This window comes from Verruconis gallopava, assembly GCF_000836295.1.
Source record: "Verruconis gallopava strain CBS 43764 unplaced genomic scaffold supercont1.21, whole genome shotgun sequence".
Lineage (NCBI taxonomy): Eukaryota > Fungi > Ascomycota > Dothideomycetes > Venturiales > Sympoventuriaceae > Verruconis > Verruconis gallopava.
In genome coordinates this window covers 375,117-395,460 of record NW_015622157.1, presented here as the reverse complement: position 1 = coordinate 395,460, position 20,344 = coordinate 375,117, and the positions used below count along the sequence as shown (strand labels likewise).

The following is a 20,344-nucleotide window of genomic DNA, read 5'->3' as shown; positions in this document are numbered from 1 at the left end:
CAGGCCTTCGGTCCTAACAAAGACACGATTAGCGAGCTGTGATGTCCGCATCATTATTTCATCTAAGCGTTCATAAAAGCAACTTGTGCTTTCCTCATGCCATCCATCACAAAAATTCAATAAGAATAAGCGAAACAACAGCGCTCCTCAAAATCGATTGTCGCTGAAGCATAATTATGTATTATTACCTGCGCATGAGCAACGAATGATATTTAGGAAATGTGCGCAAAGAAGAATGACTGTTGGATGTATATATCGAATACTATCTCAGTCTTATGGATGTAGTGGGCGCTTCTCAAAACGAGCTTCCTTCGCATACGCATGCACTTATAAATTTAAGAAACCGGCAAGCGAGCCTTACACACAACCTAAGCATCCGCCCAACTATCCTTTCGCGCATTTCTGCTTGCTTTGCTTGAGTTTGTCCCGCATAATCACTGGCCCAACTGACCCAGTCCCGATGAGGATTTTGATATTCAGCTGAGGACAACGCCGTATCCATGCTGTGGCCTTCCGGATGTCGTCCACCTTTTCCAAGGTGTCGGAGACCCATGTCCTAGCATATCCGAAGCATTATCGGCAAATGCGAATGCTGTCTCATGGGGTACGGCGCACTACATCTGTTCATTGTGTTGTGGTGTCCAAAACTCTCTTCCCCAAATCAAACCTCAATGATTCCTGAAATTCTTTTTCTGGTAGAATAGATCCGTCCTCGAGCTACCAAGATTGATGATCTTTGGGCAGCCATCACGATCTTTCTCTAGCCGCGTACATTCGAAGCAATAGAAAGCGTCTGATATACCCTTTTGATTTCTTTTTGTCAGCATACTTCTTCATAACCTGTAGAGTCAATGTACGTACTTCGCCACCGCATACTACGCACTTATTTTGGTAGTTGCCAAAGGAGCATTCATCGCATATCCGCACGAGTGTAGTAGGTCTGACGTAGCTGTCGCAAACCGGACATTTGCCGTCGCACTTGTCGCAGAGGCGGCCGATCGAGATGCCCGTTTGCTTGCGGCACATCACTAAGTCGCTTGGTAGGCTGTCAGTGTACTCCGAATACACATACAGGCGGTGCAACTTACGGATGATGACGAGACATATTTGCAATGCTTCAAAGAAACGCCAGATGTTATGTACTATGGGTTTTCGAGTTTGCAGACCTGTGTACGATGAAAGATTTATGATTGCAAAGCTTTTGGGCTAGTAGATTATAACTTTATGATCTATTATGTTACCGAGATGGAGCTAGCGCCGCACGTGACAAATATACGAGATTGAAGGATCATGATTCCAGAAGGCTCTGCAAGGCCATACTACTACCCGATTGCAGCGGCAGGCAAATCATGGCAGAGGATGCACCGTAAGTCATGCGCAAAGACTCTGATGATTCCCGCTGATAGTTGAAGCAGCGCTCTCGCCTCCCCTAGTGTTGCAGACCCAGAAGCCGCAGAGCTTCCTGCACCAAGTTCGCCTCAAGAAACAGAAGAAACTGAGCCTTCACTCAAGCGCCGACAGTCCGATGTCTCGGATAGCGAGCCAAAACGACGACGTCTCAGCCAGAATGACAGCACAGCGCCTCCCGCTGGCCCAGATACCAACACGCTTCAGGATGAGCGACGAAAGACCAGACAGCTAGAAGAGCGTAAGCGGGGGCAGAGGCTTTTTGGGGCTTTACTTGGTACGCTTTCTCAAGGCTCTTCTATCCCGGCTTCAAAGCTGCGAGCGGATATTGAGAGGAGACAGCAGGCCAAACTAAAGCAGCAAGATGAGGAGGATTCGCAAAGGCGAAAACAAAGGCTTGAGGACCTGAAAGCAATACGGCGAAAGGAACAGAGAAAGCGCGACGAGAAGGCCGTATGTACTGTCACATGTTTCAAGCCACCGTCTGGAGTGCTAATCATCAGCAGATGAAGATACGGCATGCTAACCTACTTCACTTTGCGAACTTTTTTCGGACGAAAACAGAGCCGAGATTAGTGAGTTCATTCATCTAAGAATACAATGCACACCATGTTGACTTTTGCCAGTTCTATAAGCCGTGGCAGCTCACGCCCGATCAAGAGGATCAGATTAAGTACCAAATAGAGGAGGCAAAGGCAACCATTGAACGGGAAGTTTCAGAATTCGAGAAGCGCAAAGCGCAATACGAGGAAGAGGAGAGAAACGCAGCGGACAAAGAGGAACAGGTAGCCAACTCTAGCAGAGAGGATCCTGATCGAGCGGAGGATGAGGAAGCTGCGAATTCGATGGCTCAAGATAATACTGACGAGAACCCTGCCCATGGCGTCGCTCCGGATGATGCCACTTCGGTTCCGTCATCGACCACTGCTGTCAATGAATCCATGGAGGAAGTGAAGGATACGGTGGACGACGATCAAGGCGAAACGGTCGAAGAAGCTGATGAAGACACTGTAATTTACTAAGCTGTACAATTGACATCCACGATACGTGATTGATTCGTACAGTTGTTGCTATTCCTCTGGCTAGGGTATTATGAAATACATATCTAAAACTACGATGCTTTCTTGTTCCGAAGCTGTAGCCAGCCACTCCTGATGCAGAAGAATGCTCGCTGCGTGGAGTCTTGATTCCAGTCCAGGCGATACAACACGCATTCCGAGCATTGTCTGAGCATCCGAGAGAATTGCGTCGTCATTAAATTGCGGAATCTAGCCAAATCAATGGCGTTATTTTTCCTGTCCCTCGTCTCTCTCGTAGTGTCTAAGCGCAAAAGCGTCTTTGTGTCTTGCCGGGCGGATTCGGCTCGCGGCGTGACTGGCCCGTGCTTTTCTGGCTCAAAGCTCTCCTCTTGAACCTCACCTCCCAGTTTTTCCAATCCTGCAACCGATACTTCAATCAACACCACGGGGCCTCACTCACTGCCAATTCCATCTCCTCTCATCTCTTCCACAATCAAACACATCATCACCATGTCATTGGCACGTATCAACGCCGGCGCCGCCCGCATGGCCGCCCGCTCCTTCCAGCAGAGCCGCTCCGTGTCTTCTGCCGGTAGGTTTCTCTTCCTCATCCCATTGAAGCTTCTTCCATCATCAATGGTTGTCATTGAGCTATTGCATTGTCACCAGCTAACCATTGATCAGCTCCAGCTCGCGTTGCTCGCTTCCAGCAGCCAAAGAACGGCCTCCTCCTCAGCGCCCGCAATGGCTTCACCAGCAACATGACCCGCAACATGGTCCAGTCCCGTGGCATCGTCGCTGAATCCGCTGCCGCTGCCATGGTTGCTGCTGCTAAGATCCAGGGTGCCGGTATCGCCACCGTTGGTCTTGCTGGTGCCGGTGTTGGTATCGGTACTGTTTTCGGTGGTCTCATCCAGGGTGTCGCCCGCAACCCATCCCTCCGTGGTCAGCTCTTCCAGTATGCCGTCCTGGGTTTCGCTTTCGCCGAAGCCACTGGTCTGTTCGCCCTCATGATGTCCTTCTTGCTCCTCTACGTTGCATAGATGGGCTAATCGGTGCTGGGTGGTTGCCGAAGCTGACTGCTGTGGTTTCCTTGGCATGGGGGCTGCTACCAGAAAAGAGTCGGGGGAAGGGCTTCACACAAGACGCCAATGTACACAAGCTTTTTTCTAGATCCCATCTCAGTTGTCAGCGGAGGCAAGGAAAAATGGGGGTTGTGCTTTGTATGTATAGTACGTGGAAGTAAAGCATAGAAGTGGACGGGGGGGCTCTACATCTCCTTTGTCAATGAAAAAGCTTTCGCGATAGTTCAATTTCGCCCATCAGCGAAGCTCCCTTAATGTGATTACTTCCATTTGCAGTTCCTCCGATATTTCCTAATTCGTCAAGTGTGCACACTTTTCCCGCAAGCCTGTCCGCTAAGCCGAGCATTTTCCACTCGTCACAGTTGCGTTGTGGCCATCACTGAGCATCATGTAGCTCTTGCACATTGCAACGGTACATAAATCATATCCATGTATGAAGACTATCATTGATTGCAGCCTCATCCATAGTTCAAGGTCACGCTTTCGTTGGCAAAATGCAACGATCCGTCAAGTTGGAAAACTGCGTTCGTAAAGGATCGTCTATTTCAGACCTAGATTAACGACACCTTTGCTTCAAATTATGCAGCGCAATCGAAGGCTTCAAAATGTAGATGCCATTCTCCAAGCAGATAAGCGTCAATTGAAGGTTCTCTCTGCGGAGGTCCTGCCAAAGGGGGTCCAATGCCCCAGACTCATCGAGCAACCTTCAAGAGTCACTCTAATGACTTTGGACGACAGAAAGGAGCCCTACGATTTGTCTTTCGAAAACACATTCATTTAAGAGAGACCACTGGTGGGAAATGAAATTTCAATTGAACAACAACCGAGCTGTGGTACATCAGTCATAGACGACCGGAGAGAGCCATTTCGGCCTCGATGACCCTTTGCTCGCCACTACCCCAGACATGGGCAAGTCGAAGTCCAGCCTGTTCTAAAAGCTCAGCCCACTCTTGCTCGCTTCTCTCGCGAGCTCCAAAGCAACACATCATCACCATATCCAATGCAGCGATCGCAGAGTTTGTCCCTCTGGGCTGAATCACACTCTCTTCTACCAGAACTCGACTGTAGCCAGGTTTCATAGCATGATGGATGTTCTTCAAGATGGAAATGCACTCGGCGTCAGGCCAGTCATGGAGAACATGTCTCAGGTAATATGCCCTAGCATTCGCTATTGGCTGCTCTTTGAAGAAATCGTGAGCCATGGCTGTTATGTTGGCAGCTAGTTTGGAACTCTGCGCTTGCTCGATAGTACGTGGCAAGTCCTGCAAAACCAACTGGTACGGTTTTGGCAAACGCCTGGCGAGCATGTTTAGGAAAAGGCCAAGTCCACCGCCAACATCAACGAGCAAGGGACCATTCAAAGGGTTGAAGCCATCGAGAAGCCGTTCTTTGATGGGGTATTTGTTTCCAAAGTTGTCCAGGCCGACCTGTGCTTGCACGGTTTGGAAGTCGTTGAATGCTTTCTGCTGCACGGGATCCTGGGCCACCGCTTCGAAGTATCCAACACCTCCATTTGCGACAAGAAAAGGCGCTTGCTCACTCAGCGTTATGTCTTGATATCCACAACGTTTGAGATGTCGGGGCAAAGCGTAGGCACCTCTCAGCATCATATCCACGTTCGACACGATTTCGCCAGAGACAAATGGCATCGTAGCGATGGCATTAGAGTACTTTGTGCCTTGAAACGTATCGACATCGACTTCCAACAGATCACCCGTTGATGAAAGCAAGCGCATTAGTCTTCTGAGCAGATTGGGATCCGCTTTCAAGTTGATGGCTAAGTCCCGGACTTTTTGCGGCTTTTCAAACTTCTGAAGCTCGACAAACAAGCCCATCTCAATGCCGATTCTAATACACATGAGACGGAGCGGCTGCACAAATGTTTGATCGTACGCTAGTTCAAATGGACTACTTAGTTTGTCCAAGGCTTGGTGCACTTTGGCCAGTGGCAGGTGAAAGTCATGCTGCGTGTTTTTAAGATCTTCAGACTCGATCTCATCGGCCAATTTGCGTAGCTCTGCTGCGATCTTTGCTGAAGAGGGCATGGTTGATCGATCTCAAGTTTGGTGTAGAAATCTGACAGTGAACCACGGGGTTTATATATGCTACGGCAAGTTCCATAAGACTAGTTGTCTAGACTGTTCAAACCCCGCTGTCAACGAGCTGAACAATTGTAAAAGACCGTACAATTTTTTGCCTGTGGTCGCACGACATCGGAGTTAAAATAGACATTTCATTCGCATGACTTTGTCATCCTCGCGAAATTGTAGTAACATTTGTCTTGTTGATCAAGCTGCTGTTTTTAGACTGAAAATTATCGTGACAGGTTTAAGCTGACAACATCAACCTGTGTTCGTCCAAGGCTAGTCTACTCTTTGAATTTCATTATTATAGAACCTCAGATTTTCTCTCCGCGGTGGGCAAATATCTGTGCTGCTGTGCTTCAGTTCTGGGTGGACTTAGTTTTTGCGCAAGTGTTCCATATCTACGCCGACTCACCGCGCCATTCATTTGGATAAGTTCAACCACCACCGAGCCGGCTAACCAGTAAGCAGGAAGAAAAAAAGCAACCGAAGAGTTGTTTGATCATCTAAAATCGTATTAAAATGTCGCTGAAGGAACTGATGGAGGTTTCTCAAAGAGTTTTGGCCAGTTGTTACCATATTCAATCTGTGCGAATTTATTTCGTACACTTTAATTGAAGATGCACATCATGAGATTTACAGAAGCTACACCATTTTGTGGATACGTCAAAATGCTCATCAAAAATGTAGCGCCTAGTCTCGCATGAATGAACGAACTCGGATGTTACTGCTAATTTAATTTGCGACTGTTTTTTTTTTGCCATCTTAACTGGAATTAAAGGTACACTTGCATCACTGTACATAAACCACCTACTAATGTTCTGATCCCGCCAGATTGGGCGGCCATTGGCCTGTTGTAGTGCCGGGAAAAACTTGAGATTGTATATTGAAAACAGCTAACTTCTCCCATTCTTAAACCTCTGGGCCTTACTTGGAAGTGCAGTTGTGCATTGCGAAATTTAAGACCCGTTGAAACCCTTTGATGCTTGTCGGGTAGAGGAAGGAGTCAACGACGCCCAGGGGTAAGCAATTACGGATTCGTGGCTTTCAGTTTCCTGGTCAAAGATATCGCACAGGCATGAAACGGGAACGACAAATAACTATTGGTATATCCGTAGAATATAAATCTGATGGCCGTCAACGGCAGGAACTAAGATAGATCCATTGAGGACTTTGGAAGAGCACTGCTCTTTGCTAGTAACCTACTTCTCAGAATGGATCATTTCTGAGATAGCATCGTCGCTGATAAATTTATTCTCAACAACTCGCACCGCACTCTTGCGAAACTAATGCTTGATAGATGGATGGGCACCAAAAAAGTAAGTGCTGCATCTACGTGTTGATCGTAAGCAGCGCTCCTGGTCGCTACAGATAAGCTTTCTAAGAAAGCCCCCTTGAGCACATAACCTTATACCTGGCGTTTCTTTTAACACAGCAAAAGCGAAAACATGCCACGTCAGCTCTTGCCCGCAAAAATCAAGGAGAAAATCATTCAAGGCAGTCCAGAAGGCAGCACTATTTGGACATTAATGGCAGTTTTCCAGGGCTCTGCTTCGTCAAAAATGGCCATGTCGTTCCCGCTTTCCTGCGCGAAGGATGATGAGACCTTGATGCCGATCACGGATTGGAGCGTCGCCAAGTAACTTGACTCGTTTGGATGCCCACCTTTGCGACGCGAGCGGTAGAGTCAAGCATCCTGGACTTTCGAGGGAAATCTCCCTCAGGCCTCATGAACCACGGATCGATTTTTCCAAATATGAGACGACTGTATCGGTGGATTGGTGCTCATTGGTTTTAAGACGGAATGGGAGCCACCAATCGTATTGTTGGGGACGCACGTCATGTGTGTTGACATAGCAGCAGCAGTAGTAACTTAGCGCAGCAGCAGCAGCAGCAGCAACGGACATGTCCCGCGGCTGCGAGTGGCAGTCCCAAGGCCGTCGGTACGTCTATCGGAGCAGGAGTAGAATGAGGTTTATCTTGCTCGCATGACCACATGCAGAAACGGCGGGACGGTGGTGCCGTGCCGCAGTTTGATGCAGGTGTGTGAGCGGAGGCGCCTGTCAAACCAAAAGATGCATATCGACAGCGCAGACGTAGAAAAGAGATGGGCCTTTGGACGTGCGGGTTTCAGGGCACTACAGCAGAGGCTTTCTAGAAATCGTGAGACGTGTGCGTGCCGTGTCGAGAAACAAACTGGTCCTCATCAAGCCGTCGTAGAGTCCGGGACGTCTGTGGACGCCTCGGCGCTTGCCCTAATCTGGTGCAATCTCCTACCGACAGGCCATGGTATCCCTCTCTCAACCACATGACGGGCGCGTTAACGTTGTTGCGTTGCGATGTCATATTACTGGTGAACTCCAGACCCCTCTTCTTCTGCACTTCGCCTTCTCGTCCTCCTGTGTCTTCTTCTGCACCGTCTCGATGCAGTCGGGATTCGTTGCTCGCGAGCAAAGACAACGCCACCCACCACGCGACACTCGCGATGCGCGACTGGATCCGGATGGAAAGTCCGTCCGCGGACAGGAAGTTCGCGGGGGTCGTGCGCAGCAACAGTGTGGACGATCCAGATTCCAATAAATCGCCTTCCAAATCGAAATCGGCCTCTGCTCATGACCCCAGCAATTCCGTAGATGCTGCGACATTTGGCCAGGCGGACGCGCAGGCGCTCCAGCCACAGGGTGGAGATACACCGCAACCGCAATCGATCTCGTACCGCGTCTACAAGCGGAGATGGTTCGGACTCTTCCAGCTAGTGCTTCTTAACATCATAGTCAGCTGGGATGTGAGTGATGCTGGTCGTTGAGCTCAGATTCGGGGACACTGTGCAGAATGTGCTGACGATGTCGACCTAGTGGCTCACTTTCGCGGCTTCGTCCGAAACAACAGCTACTTACTTCAAAACCAGCGAAAGCAATGTCAATTGGCTCAGCACTGGCTTCTTGTTTGCCTTCGCCGTGGTCAGCCCGTGAGTACAGATGTCCGCATGCGAACCTTATTCGGCGCGATTAACAAGCGTACGCTCAAGTGTAACTCTCTGGACCTTGCATCTTGGTCCCAAGCCTTCCATCATCGCCTCCGCTGTCCTCATTCTGGTCGGAAACTGGATTCGTTATGGCGGCACTCGAAGCAACATCTTTGGCGTTGTCGTCTTCGGCCAGGTCATTATAGGCTTTGCCCAACCCTTCGTTCTCGCCGCTCCCACACGCTATTCAGACCTGTGGTTTACAGACAGAGGCCGTGTTTCCGCAACGGCCATCGCTTCCCTGGCAAATCCGTTTGGTGGCGCCCTGGGCCAGCTCATAGGACCTATCTGGGCTGCAAATCCTCCAGATGTGCCGAATCTAGTGCTGTATGTTTCTATCATCTCAACAGTTGCAGCACTGCCGTCATTCTTTGTCCCGGCAAAGCCACCAACTCCTCCATCGGCTTCATCTGCACTCGAAAAACCTCACGTTCTTGAAAGTTTGAATTCCTTGTCCGGCAACCGGTCATTCTGGCTTGTCTTTGTGGCATTCAGCATTTACGTTGGTTTCTTCAACGCCATTTCTTCGCTGCTCAACCAAATCCTGGAGCCATACGGCCTATCTCAGAACGAAGCCGGGATTGCTGGTGCCATATTGATTGTGGTTGGCCTGGTCGCAGCCGCAATCTCTTCGCCGATAATAGATCGAACAAAGAAGTATCTACTAATGATCCGCCTTTGTGTGCCCCTGATAGGACTTTCCTATCTCGTTTTCATCTGGGCTCCACCGACTGGCGGCCTACCAGCACCATATGTCATTTTGGCTGTTCTTGGAGCCTCGTCATTCGCGTTGGTACCTGTTGCCTTGGAATACTTGGTCGAAGTAACATGGCCTGCATCGCCTGAGGTTACGTCCGTCGTCAGCTGGACTGGAGGGCAGATCCTTGGCGGTATATTCATAGTTATCATGAATGCTTTGAAGGACAGCAGCGGAAGGCATGGACCCAAGAACAATATGCAGCAGGCGCTCATCTTTCAAGCCGTAATCGCTATGGTCACAATCATACCACCAATGCTACTTGGATTCAAAAGATTTGGGACTGGGGGCAACACTGCAGGGAGATTAATGGCGGATCGACGGATGACACAAGCTGTTGAGCAGATCGAAGGACAAACTATGTCGGCAGAGTAACGGATTACGTATATACGTATGCAGATTTGAATGTCAATATTCCAATGGTTACGAAGTTCAACAACATGTACATTACAGCTCAAGATATCTTTATTCATTAGTATATTGAGATAGGCCCCAGGTTACAAGCAGCGTTTCTTCAATTACCCTATGCTTGAATATATTTCTTGAGCAGTTCTCCGTCATGTTTCTGAACAGCCGTCGCTCGTCCAATACGCGGCAGGCTTTTTCTCAAAACGTGGCGGTTACATAAGCAAAAAGCTCAGACGCCGAACTGCTAGCGATTTGCTCCGAGCCTCAAGAATCGAGCGATCAACCACATCACTATATCTTCCCAGCCATTGAGCCTTCAGAACACGTCCATCGACCGCTCCTTAGCTCGCATCTGGGCTAGTCATCACGATGGGACTCTTTGACTACATTTCGGAGATGCTGAGCATCGGCGAGGTCCACGCCGAAGCTCAACCAGAGAAGGTGAGAAACGGCTTGCACGGAGCATCGACCAGGAACGTCGACGGGGTGCTAATTAAGGGACAGGAGGAAGAGAGATCCGAGGATGCAGAGGAGAAGTCTGAGGATGGCGATGAGGAAGAGGCCGGTGAGGAAGAGGAAGAAGAGGAGGATGAAGAGCCTGTCGATCCTAAGCCAGCACTTGAAGAGGGTACGATGACACATGTTCCGTGGCCCAAATGGCGGCATTGCCTTGTTACTGACGCGAGGAAACGCAGAGTGTGCCGAGTCCAAGGAATGCGCACCGTACAAGCACCACTACGACGAGTGCGTCGAGCGGGTGACCAAGAAGCAGGAGGAGAACGACGGCAAGTCCGACGAGGACTGCGTTGAAGAATGTATGTCAACCGCCATCGTTTTTCCGCTGCATGCATCCCATGCGTGCACGAGAAAGAAACGCAATTCTAACCACGGACAACAGTTTTCCACCTCGCCCACTGCGCGACGAATTGCGCCGCCCCCAAGCTGTTCAAGATGCTCAAGTAGACGACGACGACGATGACGACGCCACCGCCGCCCGCGTTCCAACGCCAACCCCATCTGCCGCCTGTACAAACATCTTCTCCGATCCTCTTCCTCGAGAAATCTGCTTATGCATCACATGTGGCTGTCTTCAACCGTGTAGATTAGGACAAACTACCTTTTTTTAGACGGAAGCGAACGGGACGAGATGTTGTGACAATGTAACTTTTCTCAGGCTCCCTCTCGTAGCAACGCTTTCATGAGTCACTTTCTCCAACCACACAATCTTTGTTTTCCTCACATCTCCACTAAGTGAGCACCATACTGGATGGGTCCCGTGATTGATTCTTTGACTTCGCAGAAAACCAAATGACCCCAAAGAAGATTTGAAGCCTGACCCTTTACCTTAATCTTCGATCAGGCCTGCATGAGCGAAAGGAGATTGATTTGTGCTGTCAGTGAATCAAAATTTATGTGGGAACTGTTGGCCAGGTCAGAATCATTTCTTGGCTCTTTGCCATTTTGACGCCGTAACATCGTCGCCAATATCTACAGTCTATAATTTTATGTCACACCGTCGTCGTACATAAGCGAAGGGAACAAGCGAAACCTGTTGCTCGCTCATTTCCCTCTGTACTTCTTGAAGGCCTCTCCAACCTCGCCCCCTGCAAGCACGTCCTCCATGACCTTCGCGTCCGCATCAACAAGCTTTGGAAGCATCCGCAGCACCTCTTCCAAATCTTCCTTTGGAATGACCACCACGCCCAACTCCTCTTCATCAATCATGGCAATGTCGCCTGGAGCAACAAAGCATTGACCAACTTGTATTTCGACATTCGTGCACCAGGCCTTTGTTTCGGCTCCTGCTCCAATGATGCTTGTGCCTTTACTCCAAATCGGCATGTCGCTGCTCAGGTTACGAAGCGTGGACAGATCCCGGACGCGACCATCCACCACCACGGCTGTGGCACCGAGCGCACGCATCCGCGCCGCCATTATGCCTCCAACAACTGCACATGACTGGCCGGGAGGTTGACTTATGACGAGAATTGTGTTTGGTGCAGTTAGATCTGCGTAAGGTGTGCCCTGGGGGATATTGCTGAAGCCCGTGGAGAACGTCTGGGTGAATGCAGCGAGCGGCGGGGCTGCATCGGGGAACGAGTCCGAGCCCTTTGCTATGAACAGGGCTGTTGAGACGGGCGCTATGATCTTTTTCTTGGGAGGTGGAGGAGTCGTTGCCGCGATCAGGTCAGCGGATGTTGCCTCTGTCGAGGTGGGTAGGAATGTTGGAGGTACTGAATGAGTCCGCGAGGGCCTTGCCGCTCCCGCCAAGGGCTCTGGCATGTTCCGATCAGTCGCGTTGAGGCCGGAGTAGCCTAGCTATCAGAAATACTCACTAATATCTGTTAGGAAACCTGCACCCTTCACACCAAGCTTAAGCAAGGCGTCTGCAACCTGTTGTCCTCAGTCTTCAACGGCCTCAGCGTTACTGACAGCACCTACGTCGCAGGCGGAATAAGCTTCCAGAGCCTGCAATTGCTCGGCTGACATATCGACACGCAAGGGAGCAACCCCGTTATAAATTCGACGTCGAGCTCACAAAGGGAATCTTCTACGTGCATATGGCTCTAGAAATAACGAGCAACAGTTCCTAAGACGATTCACCGACCTCGGATAGTGGGGTGTTTTCGGTATGAGATCATCCTATTGGTTGGAACATGTGACTTTGATCCTCGCCAAGTATTAGCACGAGGCTGAAGGTGTCGATGGGTCGCTATTTGTGATTATGCTCATAGTACAGGAGCGTTCCAAGCGTCCCGTCGTATCCTGAGGAGATTTGCTTGCTTGTGTGGAAAGCTAATCTCCGTCTGCTTATAGAATCCAACATCCATCGCGTAGTTGAGCAGTCTAGAAAAGAAAAAAAAAATGTCAGCCTTGTCCAGTAACAGAGAAGGGATTGTCTCATACTTTTCGTTATCCACCCTTGGTTCCATCATTACACACTCCGTTCTATTGTCTGCCAACCAACAGAAATGCACCAGGGCACTCAACCAGATTCTCACGCGGTGAGGGCCTCTGAACTCCTCCTCCCCTACAAGAACATGCAATCCTCTATCATAATTTCCCACATCAATTGCATACCTTCCTAGCTGATCCTCCTTTACCCAATAAATTTCAAAGTACCCAAACGGTTTACCATCCCAGCATCCAATGACAGGGAAGCTGTGCTTGCTCTTCAGAGCTTTGCGTAAGAACTCGTCTTGCACAGATTGAGGTCCAGCGGTGCCCCAAAACTCGGAGACGCGGGGCTGGTTCATCCATTTGTGCAGTAGCTCACAGTCACAGGCCTGAATATTGAGGCCTTGCATGGTGGATACAATGCTGTCGGAGTGGCGTTCTTTGATACTAGCCGCCAGAGGGGGGCTGCTGACCGGACCGTTGTGTACGTGCGGTTTTAGCGAGGATGATGCAGCACGGAACGAGAGGTATTGTCCGACACTGGGAACGTATCGGGTGTAGAACGTCTCGCCTGGTCTTGGGGGCTTTGGTCGCAAGGGATGAATGACTCCGTCCGTCATAACAAATTGCGTGGGTGGGGGAGGATAGTACGTGGGCAGGTGGCTAGACGAGTGGAACGGATTCGAAGCGCTGTGATGATGAGCTGCACCGGTGGGTGTGAAAGTGCCGACCGATGAGGAGGCTCCAATCTCACGTCTCTCGTCGACTTGTCTGTTTGGCGAACCCGGTCTTGAGTGCACCGGGGTCGAGCTTGGGAAGGGCGATCCCGAAGTTGGGGCCATGGTGAAAAGATAGATACGCGCATCGAGCTGCCAGAATGCCCGCCTGCTCACAAACATCTTCTTCCACCCTTCGCCCGTCTTCTCGCCGTCCTCGCTGCCCACGTACGACTCCTCCGAAGATATCAAGCCCATGCGTTCCAGCTTGGGCAGCACAACCTTACTCTTGAACACGCCTTCCCGATTGATGTTGATCCTCCACTCGCCCTTGGGCTTACCCTGCTCCTTCGTATGCTCGGAAGCCTTTGTATGGAGCCGCGCATCTGGCTCGGGCTGATGGAAATACCACCACAGGGTCGCCCACAACATCATGGCGATCTGCCTCGACGGCGAGGTGACGGGCTTGAAATCCGCATTGTTGGGCTGCGATATAGAGGAGATGAAGAGGTGATCGGAGCGCAAAGTTGGCCTCGTATAGCGATGCACCATGTGCGGCTTCGACGCGGACTTGGGCGTCCCTGCCCGAGAGCTTGGGTAGCTGACTGGTCGCGGTTCCAGCGACGAGCGCGGGATATCTAGGTCGCCGGAGGGATCTCGGCCATTGTAGTCGTCTTCGTCGTCCGAGTCCGAGTCCTCAGAATTGAGAACCACGGTCCATCCAGGTGGAAAAGCAGCTCCATGATGCCCAGCAAGTTCATTCGACTTGAAATACAGCCCACCAAAGACGGGCGTCACGGTGAGGTTCTGGCCGTTTGGCAGATGGCAGGTCGTATTGGGCGCCATAGCGGGGTTGAAGGCTGAGAGAAGACGAGCACCCGCAACGTGAAGCAAACGCGACGAAGAGACGAAGCGGTACGTATTGCTTGGAATAAATTCTTTCAACGAGTCCGTGGTGTGACCCTTATCTTACCCAAAACAGCAACGCGAGCATGCAGACTGAGAGGTTGAGAGCGCCAATGGCAGTGGGGACGTATGAGCTGTCGCCCATAGGTGGGCTGTCGGAAAGAGTCGCTGAAGTTTGGTGGAGGGGCGGCGATTGGGGGAGGGCGGCGGGCGGGGGGTTTGCTGGGCGCTGGGGGGTTAACGCTCCGCTCCATTACAAGTAGAGGCGCTAGGCCTTCTTCTGCAGGGCCCCTGTACGCCCGGAGCATGTGTCTGCGTGCTCTGACGTCGCTTTGAGATATTCCATCATCCTCTCTCGAACTTCTACCGTCGGCTCGGCGGACCCATCGTCCAACCTCAGTCATCGTCCTAACCGCTCATCTCCAACCCGTCAATTGGATCGCTCAAGCATCAAAAATCATGAGTTTGCTACGAACAAATGCCGTCCGCTCGGCCCTCCGAGCTTCCAAGCAAGCAGCCGCGTCGCGAGCTGGTCTGGCTGGCGTGACTTTTACTCGCGGCAAAGCTACTTTGCCCGACCTACCGTGTACGTTCACCTCTCCTGACCGCCGCAACTCCTAGCCTGGCATCGATCGAAGTGCGCAGCTGACGGATACTGTGCTTGCTCAGATGACTACGGTGCGCTTGAACCGGCCATTTCCGGAAAGATCATGGAGCTGCACCACAAAAAGCACCACCAGACCTACGTGACCTCGTTCAACAATTTCAGCGAGCAGATGCAAGAGGCGTCGGCCAAATCCGACATCGCCACCCAGATCGCCCTGCAGCCCCTCATCAACTTCCACGGCGGTGGGCATCTCAACCACTCCTTGTTTTGGGAGAACCTGGCGCCCAAGAATGCCGGCGGTGGAGAACCTCCCTCCGGTGCGCTGGCCAAGGCAATTGACGAGCACTTCGGCAGCCTGGAGAAGCTGAAGGGCGAGTTCAACAAGGCGCTTGCCGGCATTCAGGGCAGCGGCTGGGCGTGGCTTGTGCAGGACAAGGTTACCGGCAAGATCGCTATCAAGACGTACGCAAACCAGGACCCTGTTGTCGGACAATTCAGCCCGCTGCTGGGTGTGGATGCCTGGGAGCACGCATACTACCTGCAGTACGAGAACAGGAAGGCAGAGTACTTCAGCGCCATCTGGGATGTCATCAACTGGAAGGCCGCCGAGAAGAGATACAAGGCTTAAGACGTAGGACTGGTCAATTGTACACGGAACGTGAAGGAGGTGCCAACAAAAGTACCAGAATGTAGAGCAGAAACTGTGTTTAATTCATGGTGTTGCTTTTCTAGACAACCTAGCATGTCTTACGTCTGATGTCGTCCAAAGCATCTTTCCACCTTAGATGCGAGCCTATTACTGTGACGTCCATCTCATGCTTTACTCTTCTAATCAAGGATGAATCAATCCTTTAAGTCGCCACGAGTTTCTTGAATGAATGAAGTGCTGCCGTGCAGATCAAAATCTGTTCGGAAAGTCGGCGGCAGACATCAAAGCGTCCGTTCGGCGAGGTCATTGTCAAACGACCCAATACTTGCCTTAATTCTTGAATTCCTTGTCAAAGACTCTTCATGATTCTACGAGTATGCTCCTCACTTGGCCCCTTATCCCATCCCACTGCCCCTTGACGCTTCTTTGTACGCATCGTTCAATGAGCACTTCCCCTCTCGCATCTCCAGCAGTCCTCACCAAGGCTTCTATCGCACCGGCGGCAGTCGCTCGTTTCTCCAGCACACGTGCAGCCAACTTCTGGGTTCTCCAAAGCCCCCCGCAAAAGCCGTCCGTCGGATGGTCGGTTGACTTCTTCAAGGCGGTGATCGCCACGTCCTTTCTGAGCCTTCCCGTGAGGCCTTGCGGCCCTCGACTGGTTTCTCACTCATGCACCTGCACCCACGGCTCCTTGCTGAACGTGCGCGTCGACGCGAGTCCCATGCTGGAACTGTGGTGCAGATGCCGATGCTGAGCCACGAACGAAGAGACGGGGTTGAGGTCGCGCTTTTGAAGCCCCAGAACTGCGTTGACAGGCTATTTGTGTGAGGTCCTGCGTAGATGATCGCGGTGACCTCGGAGATCCTGCCGACGGAAATCACGACAAGGGCTCGACACGCAAAATGTACTCTCTTGATGTGCGTTTCGATGAATACTCGGGAGCTGTTGTTTAACGAGCAATCGCTGGGAATGGCCGGTACGCCTGCGAAGACTCGACTGGCTTCGCGTTGAGCCTTGTTATGGCTCCTTTGATGTTATCTTCTGATAGCCAAAGAGACTTACAGCTATTCAATATTGAAGCTAGCTAGGGACCTGCATCGTTATTCGAAAATCAGGTGTGCTCTTCGGACAGAAACTACCTGTTGAACCCCGTGCCGTAACCACAATCTCTCGTCTTCGGACTAAGCCTCCAGCTCAAGAAGGACCAGATCGACTTCCTTTGGGCCGTGCGCGACGCTGAAGCGGCACCTAGGACCAATCGTGTTGACTTTATAACGACACCTGGGCACAAAATGACCATGTTCCAGACATTAAGGAAGAGGAGGGGACCATCGTAATTGACGAGCCTATCTTCATTCCGCCAAAACTACCGTCTGCCAGCAGCGCGCGTTTACCCGACACCGATATTGCCACGTTATACCTTCCTTGTTATCGAAACCATACCGATGATAGCGATTATGCTCCAAGCTAAGAGAGCCTGTGGAGCGGAAGATCCTGTAGCCTTCTCGATCGTCGTGACAGACGTTGCTCAGAGGCTTTGCGAAAACACCATCTAGGCTGGCAGACGCATCCCCGCAGTAGAACTTCCGCGTGCGGCGTGTTTTGGAGTCAAGCAGCAGATGGACTTAAACGAGAGTGATGTCTGGATCCCCGTTGCAGTCCACAGTTCACCAGATCTTGCTTGCGGATGCTCTTGTCGTTCCTCACAACATGTTGAATGGTTAACTCCTGATTTCGGCTTGTCCGTTGGCCATCTGATCACGACCAATGGCATATTGATTATGTAGAGACACATACATGGAAACCTGCGGCTTTCGACTACGGATTGGTTACAAGTTCTCATAAAGGAGGTCGCCTTTGTCATCATCTAACTTGGAGACGTGACGGCCAAGTCTACCACGAAACAACCCAAGTGAAAAACACAGTGAATGTGTGTAGTGTCCTCATGCGATAGTGAATTGACTCGAACAAGATCAGGACCGGTCGGCCCAATTAGGGCCATGTCTGAACGAATTCGTCCTGCCTAAAATGGCCATTGGTTCTAGCGGTTCACAAAGAGTCACGGTGTTTTTTTCTGTTCCAAATGCGAAGAATGGGGTGGAAACATTTTGAGGCAGGAGAGATTCACCATGGCATGAGATAGAAGACATACGCACAGATGTCTTCCCGCCACGCTTGGAGTTGGAAGACTGATGGGGTGGAGCATTCTTCGCAGCAGATTACGAAAGGGGAAGTATGAAGACGTTTTAGAAAGCCAAGCCGCTTGAAACAAAATGAGGTGCTTGGACTATTCTTAGCATGAGCACCGTCCTGAGTCCCAGTCGGAGTCGGCGACGAGGATAACATGCTTATAATTATGAGAAGAGATAAGAATAAGTTAACCAGGAGTCAGGCATCCATTCGTTGTTGGACCCCTTCGTTCGCAATAACGGCAATAGACTGTTCAGCATTTGCGAAATGAGTTGCTTCTGGGCGGCAAGGTCGATCCGCCCGTCAGCCTCGTGTTCACATCTCACACAAGAGTGCCACAATCTTGGAGCTCTTGGACGTGAGCGCGTAATCATCGCCGTGTCGAAAGTCCCACGAAAGTGAACGCATTCGAATCCAAATGAGGATTAAGTGCTGACCGATCTTGCTGAGGGTGGGGTGCCCGCGCTGCAAAAAGGCTCTAGAGACGAACACGGCGGAGTCATACAGAAAGTGAGTATCCACTGTCGGGAAATGGATAACTTCAGGCGGCTTTGCGAACATGTCCATGTCGCGTCACGTCAGATGTCCGAAGTTGAAGGATGGGGTTCCGCACGAGGCGATTGTACTCATGAGCCTAAAGAACACCATGACGTAGCGTGCGAGGATGTGAAGGATAGCGGTAATGTTCTGGATGACAAGTGTCAAGCAGTGTCAATTACGACGGTAATGCAAAAGTCCCTGTCGATTGCATCTTCTTCTTCTTTTTCGTCGTCGTCGTCGTCGTCATCGTCGTTGCCCTTTTTTTTTTTCCCAGACTGCACTGAAACAACGGCTACAGGCAGTGCTGAAGTGTCCATGTGGGGATCTTTCGAAGGCGACAAAGTTATTTGGCTTAGATGGGCGATCAGGTTAACTTGTTCGCCGTCTAAAATTGGGACACCAGGCGGGGGCCGGCTGAGCCTCTAGGCTTGTTCCGGAAGGACCGTGCTGATCGCTGGCGTGGGGCACGTGAGTTGAGCGTCTGTGTATACGAAGCCGGCTCTTCTCCGTCTCTTGTGGCACCGCGATCATTATTGCACAAGACTGATGTCTAGCAGAAGTGAGCTAAATGGTAATTAAAGCAAACGCGCCGGCACGCTTAGATCAACCGAACTTTTGTTCTGACTTTTTTTTTTTCCTTTTCTCTTCGAAGCTCGTCCCATCTAAAGTCTGGCTGACTTGAGCGATTCAGGCTCGAAGCACCGCCTGCAGTGAACCTGCATGGGTTCTGCACTTGCTTGGGTTGGTACTGCATCTGAGCCTCGCTGCAGAGGGACAAATCTTGGGCTCTGATACGAAGCGAGCTGTGCACGTATCTAATCCTGTATTGTAAAATCCGGTCACGGTGCTGAGTCAGAGGATCCAAAAGCACGATTTTGCTCACCATCGAAACGGTGTTGCGAACCAACGACGACGCTAGGACAACGGGTAGATCTAAGTTTGACGTTCGCCGCCGCGACTCTTTCTCTTACAAGGTCGCTGCGGTCCAGAGAACAGGCCGCTGGGTCAAGCGACGGATCTTCGTCGGTGTTTTGTGGGTGCCGACCACTCGGACGGTCAAGCCTGCACTCGTTCCGGGTATAGTACCTGCAAGGCAAGACAGCTCAGCACGACGATCCCTTTTTCTGATGCCTCCGGCAATGATACGTAGCATAGCGTCATCTATACCTCCGTACAGTACGTGAGGTCAGGTCATGGCATGCAGGTCGCGAGCAAGCCTTGCTAGCACTTGCACAAGTCGACGTAGCTCGCATGCGCTGTGCATAGGGCCACCGTTGATGTGCGAAAAAAGGTGCAGAGAGCGCGAACCTGCCGCCGACCGCGGGCGAGTTGCTAAGAAAGAGTCGAGACGGAAGGCCAAGAGACGGCGTCACGATTGGCCAGATCAAACCGCCCCGGACGGCGTCGGCAAGCTTGAAGATAGGGGAACGCGCAGAAGGCGTTGGTCAAGGACCCATGTCTGATCTGCGATATATTTAGCCGTGCGGAGGTTTGATTAAGGTTGCCGTGTCGAGAGCTCGTCGCTCCCCTGGCAGCACCGTCCGTCGTCGCTCAGCAGGTGTTTGCCCTCTCCCGTGCGAGCACACAACGCAGACACACGCGGTCCAAACGCCGTCTGGTGCACGAGGCTGGTCGCATCGTCCGTAGTCTCACAAGGCTTACCGCGCAAAGCCGTCATCGCGGCAGAGATGACCGACGCCGAGCAGGGCAGTGACGGACGCCTCGATCGCAGCGCAGAGGTGCCTTGCCGGTAGAACGAGAGGCCCCGTTGCGGATGCGTAGGGATCTGGTTGGCCGTACGGAACATCTGGATGCGGCTAGGACTATTGACGTCGCAGCCACGCGAAACCAAAGGGGGCGATGATGCGCTGTGCTTCGGACGGCTCCCACACATCGTCCTGCCTAGCCACCGCTACGATCTCCGCTAATTTCCTCATCGTAAACAAGGCCTGTTCGAAATCTTCGGATGATGCTGACACATGCTTCCTGGACTCCAAAGCACCGCTATTGCCATGCCTTCGCCATCTTCTGCCAAGCACGACGGCGGCGTCTG

The 20,344-nt window shown here is 51.4% G+C and overlaps 9 protein-coding genes across 10 annotated transcripts; 5 read left to right on the top strand and 4 right to left on the bottom strand.

Annotated features, from left to right (window-relative positions):
- Nucleotides 1-142: 142 nt before the first annotated feature.
- Nucleotides 143-1,195, bottom strand: PV09_06296 (PHD finger-like domain-containing protein 5B). The gene is made up of 3 exons (XM_016359915.1): nt 1,089-1,195; nt 862-1,036; nt 143-803 (listed from the first exon to the last, which is right to left on the bottom strand). The coding sequence occupies exons 1-3, from the start codon at nt 1,103-1,105 to the stop codon at nt 669-671; spliced, it is 327 nt and encodes a 108-aa protein (XP_016212363.1). The 5' UTR covers nt 1,106-1,195; the 3' UTR covers nt 143-668.
- Nucleotides 1,196-1,319: 124 nt separating this feature from the next.
- PV09_06295 (uncharacterized protein) lies at nt 1,320-2,528 on the top strand. The gene is made up of 4 exons (XM_016359914.1): nt 1,320-1,366; nt 1,416-1,860; nt 1,914-1,982; nt 2,034-2,528. The coding sequence occupies exons 1-4, from the start codon at nt 1,350-1,352 to the stop codon at nt 2,427-2,429; spliced, it is 927 nt and encodes a 308-aa protein (XP_016212362.1). The 5' UTR covers nt 1,320-1,349; the 3' UTR covers nt 2,430-2,528.
- A 304-nt stretch (nt 2,529-2,832) lies between these two features.
- On the top strand, nt 2,833-4,497 carry PV09_06294 (ATP synthase subunit 9, mitochondrial). The gene is made up of 2 exons (XM_016359913.1): nt 2,833-3,018; nt 3,111-4,497. Exons 1-2 carry the CDS (start codon nt 2,937-2,939, stop codon nt 3,467-3,469), a joined length of 441 nt encoding a protein of 146 aa, XP_016212361.1. The 5' UTR covers nt 2,833-2,936; the 3' UTR covers nt 3,470-4,497.
- Nucleotides 4,354-5,556, bottom strand: PV09_06293 (uncharacterized protein; the record flags this gene model as incomplete). Its single annotated transcript, XM_016359912.1, has 1 exon — nt 4,354-5,556. One exon carries the CDS (start codon nt 5,554-5,556, stop codon nt 4,354-4,356), a length of 1,203 nt encoding a protein of 400 aa, XP_016212360.1.
- A 2,353-nt stretch (nt 5,557-7,909) lies between these two features.
- PV09_06292 lies at nt 7,910-9,885 on the top strand. Of its 2 annotated transcripts, XM_016359910.1 has the most exons (3): nt 7,910-8,380; nt 8,451-8,563; nt 8,624-9,885. In XM_016359910.1, the coding sequence occupies exons 1-3, from the start codon at nt 8,081-8,083 to the stop codon at nt 9,750-9,752; spliced, it is 1,542 nt and encodes a 513-aa protein (XP_016212358.1). In that variant the 5' UTR covers nt 7,910-8,080; the 3' UTR covers nt 9,753-9,885. The 2 variants fall into 2 exon arrangements, with proteins under 2 accessions (XP_016212358.1, XP_016212359.1); XM_016359911.1 differs by having other exon boundaries at nt 8,451-9,885.
- A 173-nt stretch (nt 9,886-10,058) lies between these two features.
- On the top strand, nt 10,059-11,315 carry PV09_06291 (uncharacterized protein). Its single transcript, XM_016359909.1, has 4 exons — nt 10,059-10,226; nt 10,290-10,413; nt 10,481-10,600; nt 10,684-11,315. The coding sequence occupies exons 1-4, from the start codon at nt 10,155-10,157 to the stop codon at nt 10,746-10,748; spliced, it is 381 nt and encodes a 126-aa protein (XP_016212357.1). The 5' UTR covers nt 10,059-10,154; the 3' UTR covers nt 10,749-11,315.
- A 30-nt stretch (nt 11,316-11,345) lies between these two features.
- Nucleotides 11,346-12,275, bottom strand: PV09_06290 (uncharacterized protein; the record flags this gene model as incomplete). Its single annotated transcript, XM_016359908.1, has 3 exons — nt 11,346-12,061; nt 12,122-12,179; nt 12,228-12,275. The coding sequence occupies 3 exons, from the start codon at nt 12,273-12,275 to the stop codon at nt 11,346-11,348; spliced, it is 822 nt and encodes a 273-aa protein (XP_016212356.1).
- A 239-nt stretch (nt 12,276-12,514) lies between these two features.
- On the bottom strand, nt 12,515-14,245 carry PV09_06289 (uncharacterized protein; the record flags this gene model as incomplete). The annotated part of the gene is made up of 2 exons (XM_016359907.1): nt 12,515-12,632; nt 12,693-14,245. The coding sequence occupies 2 exons, from the start codon at nt 14,243-14,245 to the stop codon at nt 12,515-12,517; spliced, it is 1,671 nt and encodes a 556-aa protein (XP_016212355.1).
- A 363-nt stretch (nt 14,246-14,608) lies between these two features.
- On the top strand, nt 14,609-15,836 carry PV09_06288 (uncharacterized protein). Its single transcript, XM_016359906.1, has 2 exons — nt 14,609-14,891; nt 14,975-15,836. The coding sequence occupies exons 1-2, from the start codon at nt 14,765-14,767 to the stop codon at nt 15,538-15,540; spliced, it is 693 nt and encodes a 230-aa protein (XP_016212354.1). The 5' UTR covers nt 14,609-14,764; the 3' UTR covers nt 15,541-15,836.
- Nucleotides 15,837-20,344: the final 4,508 nt, after the last annotated feature.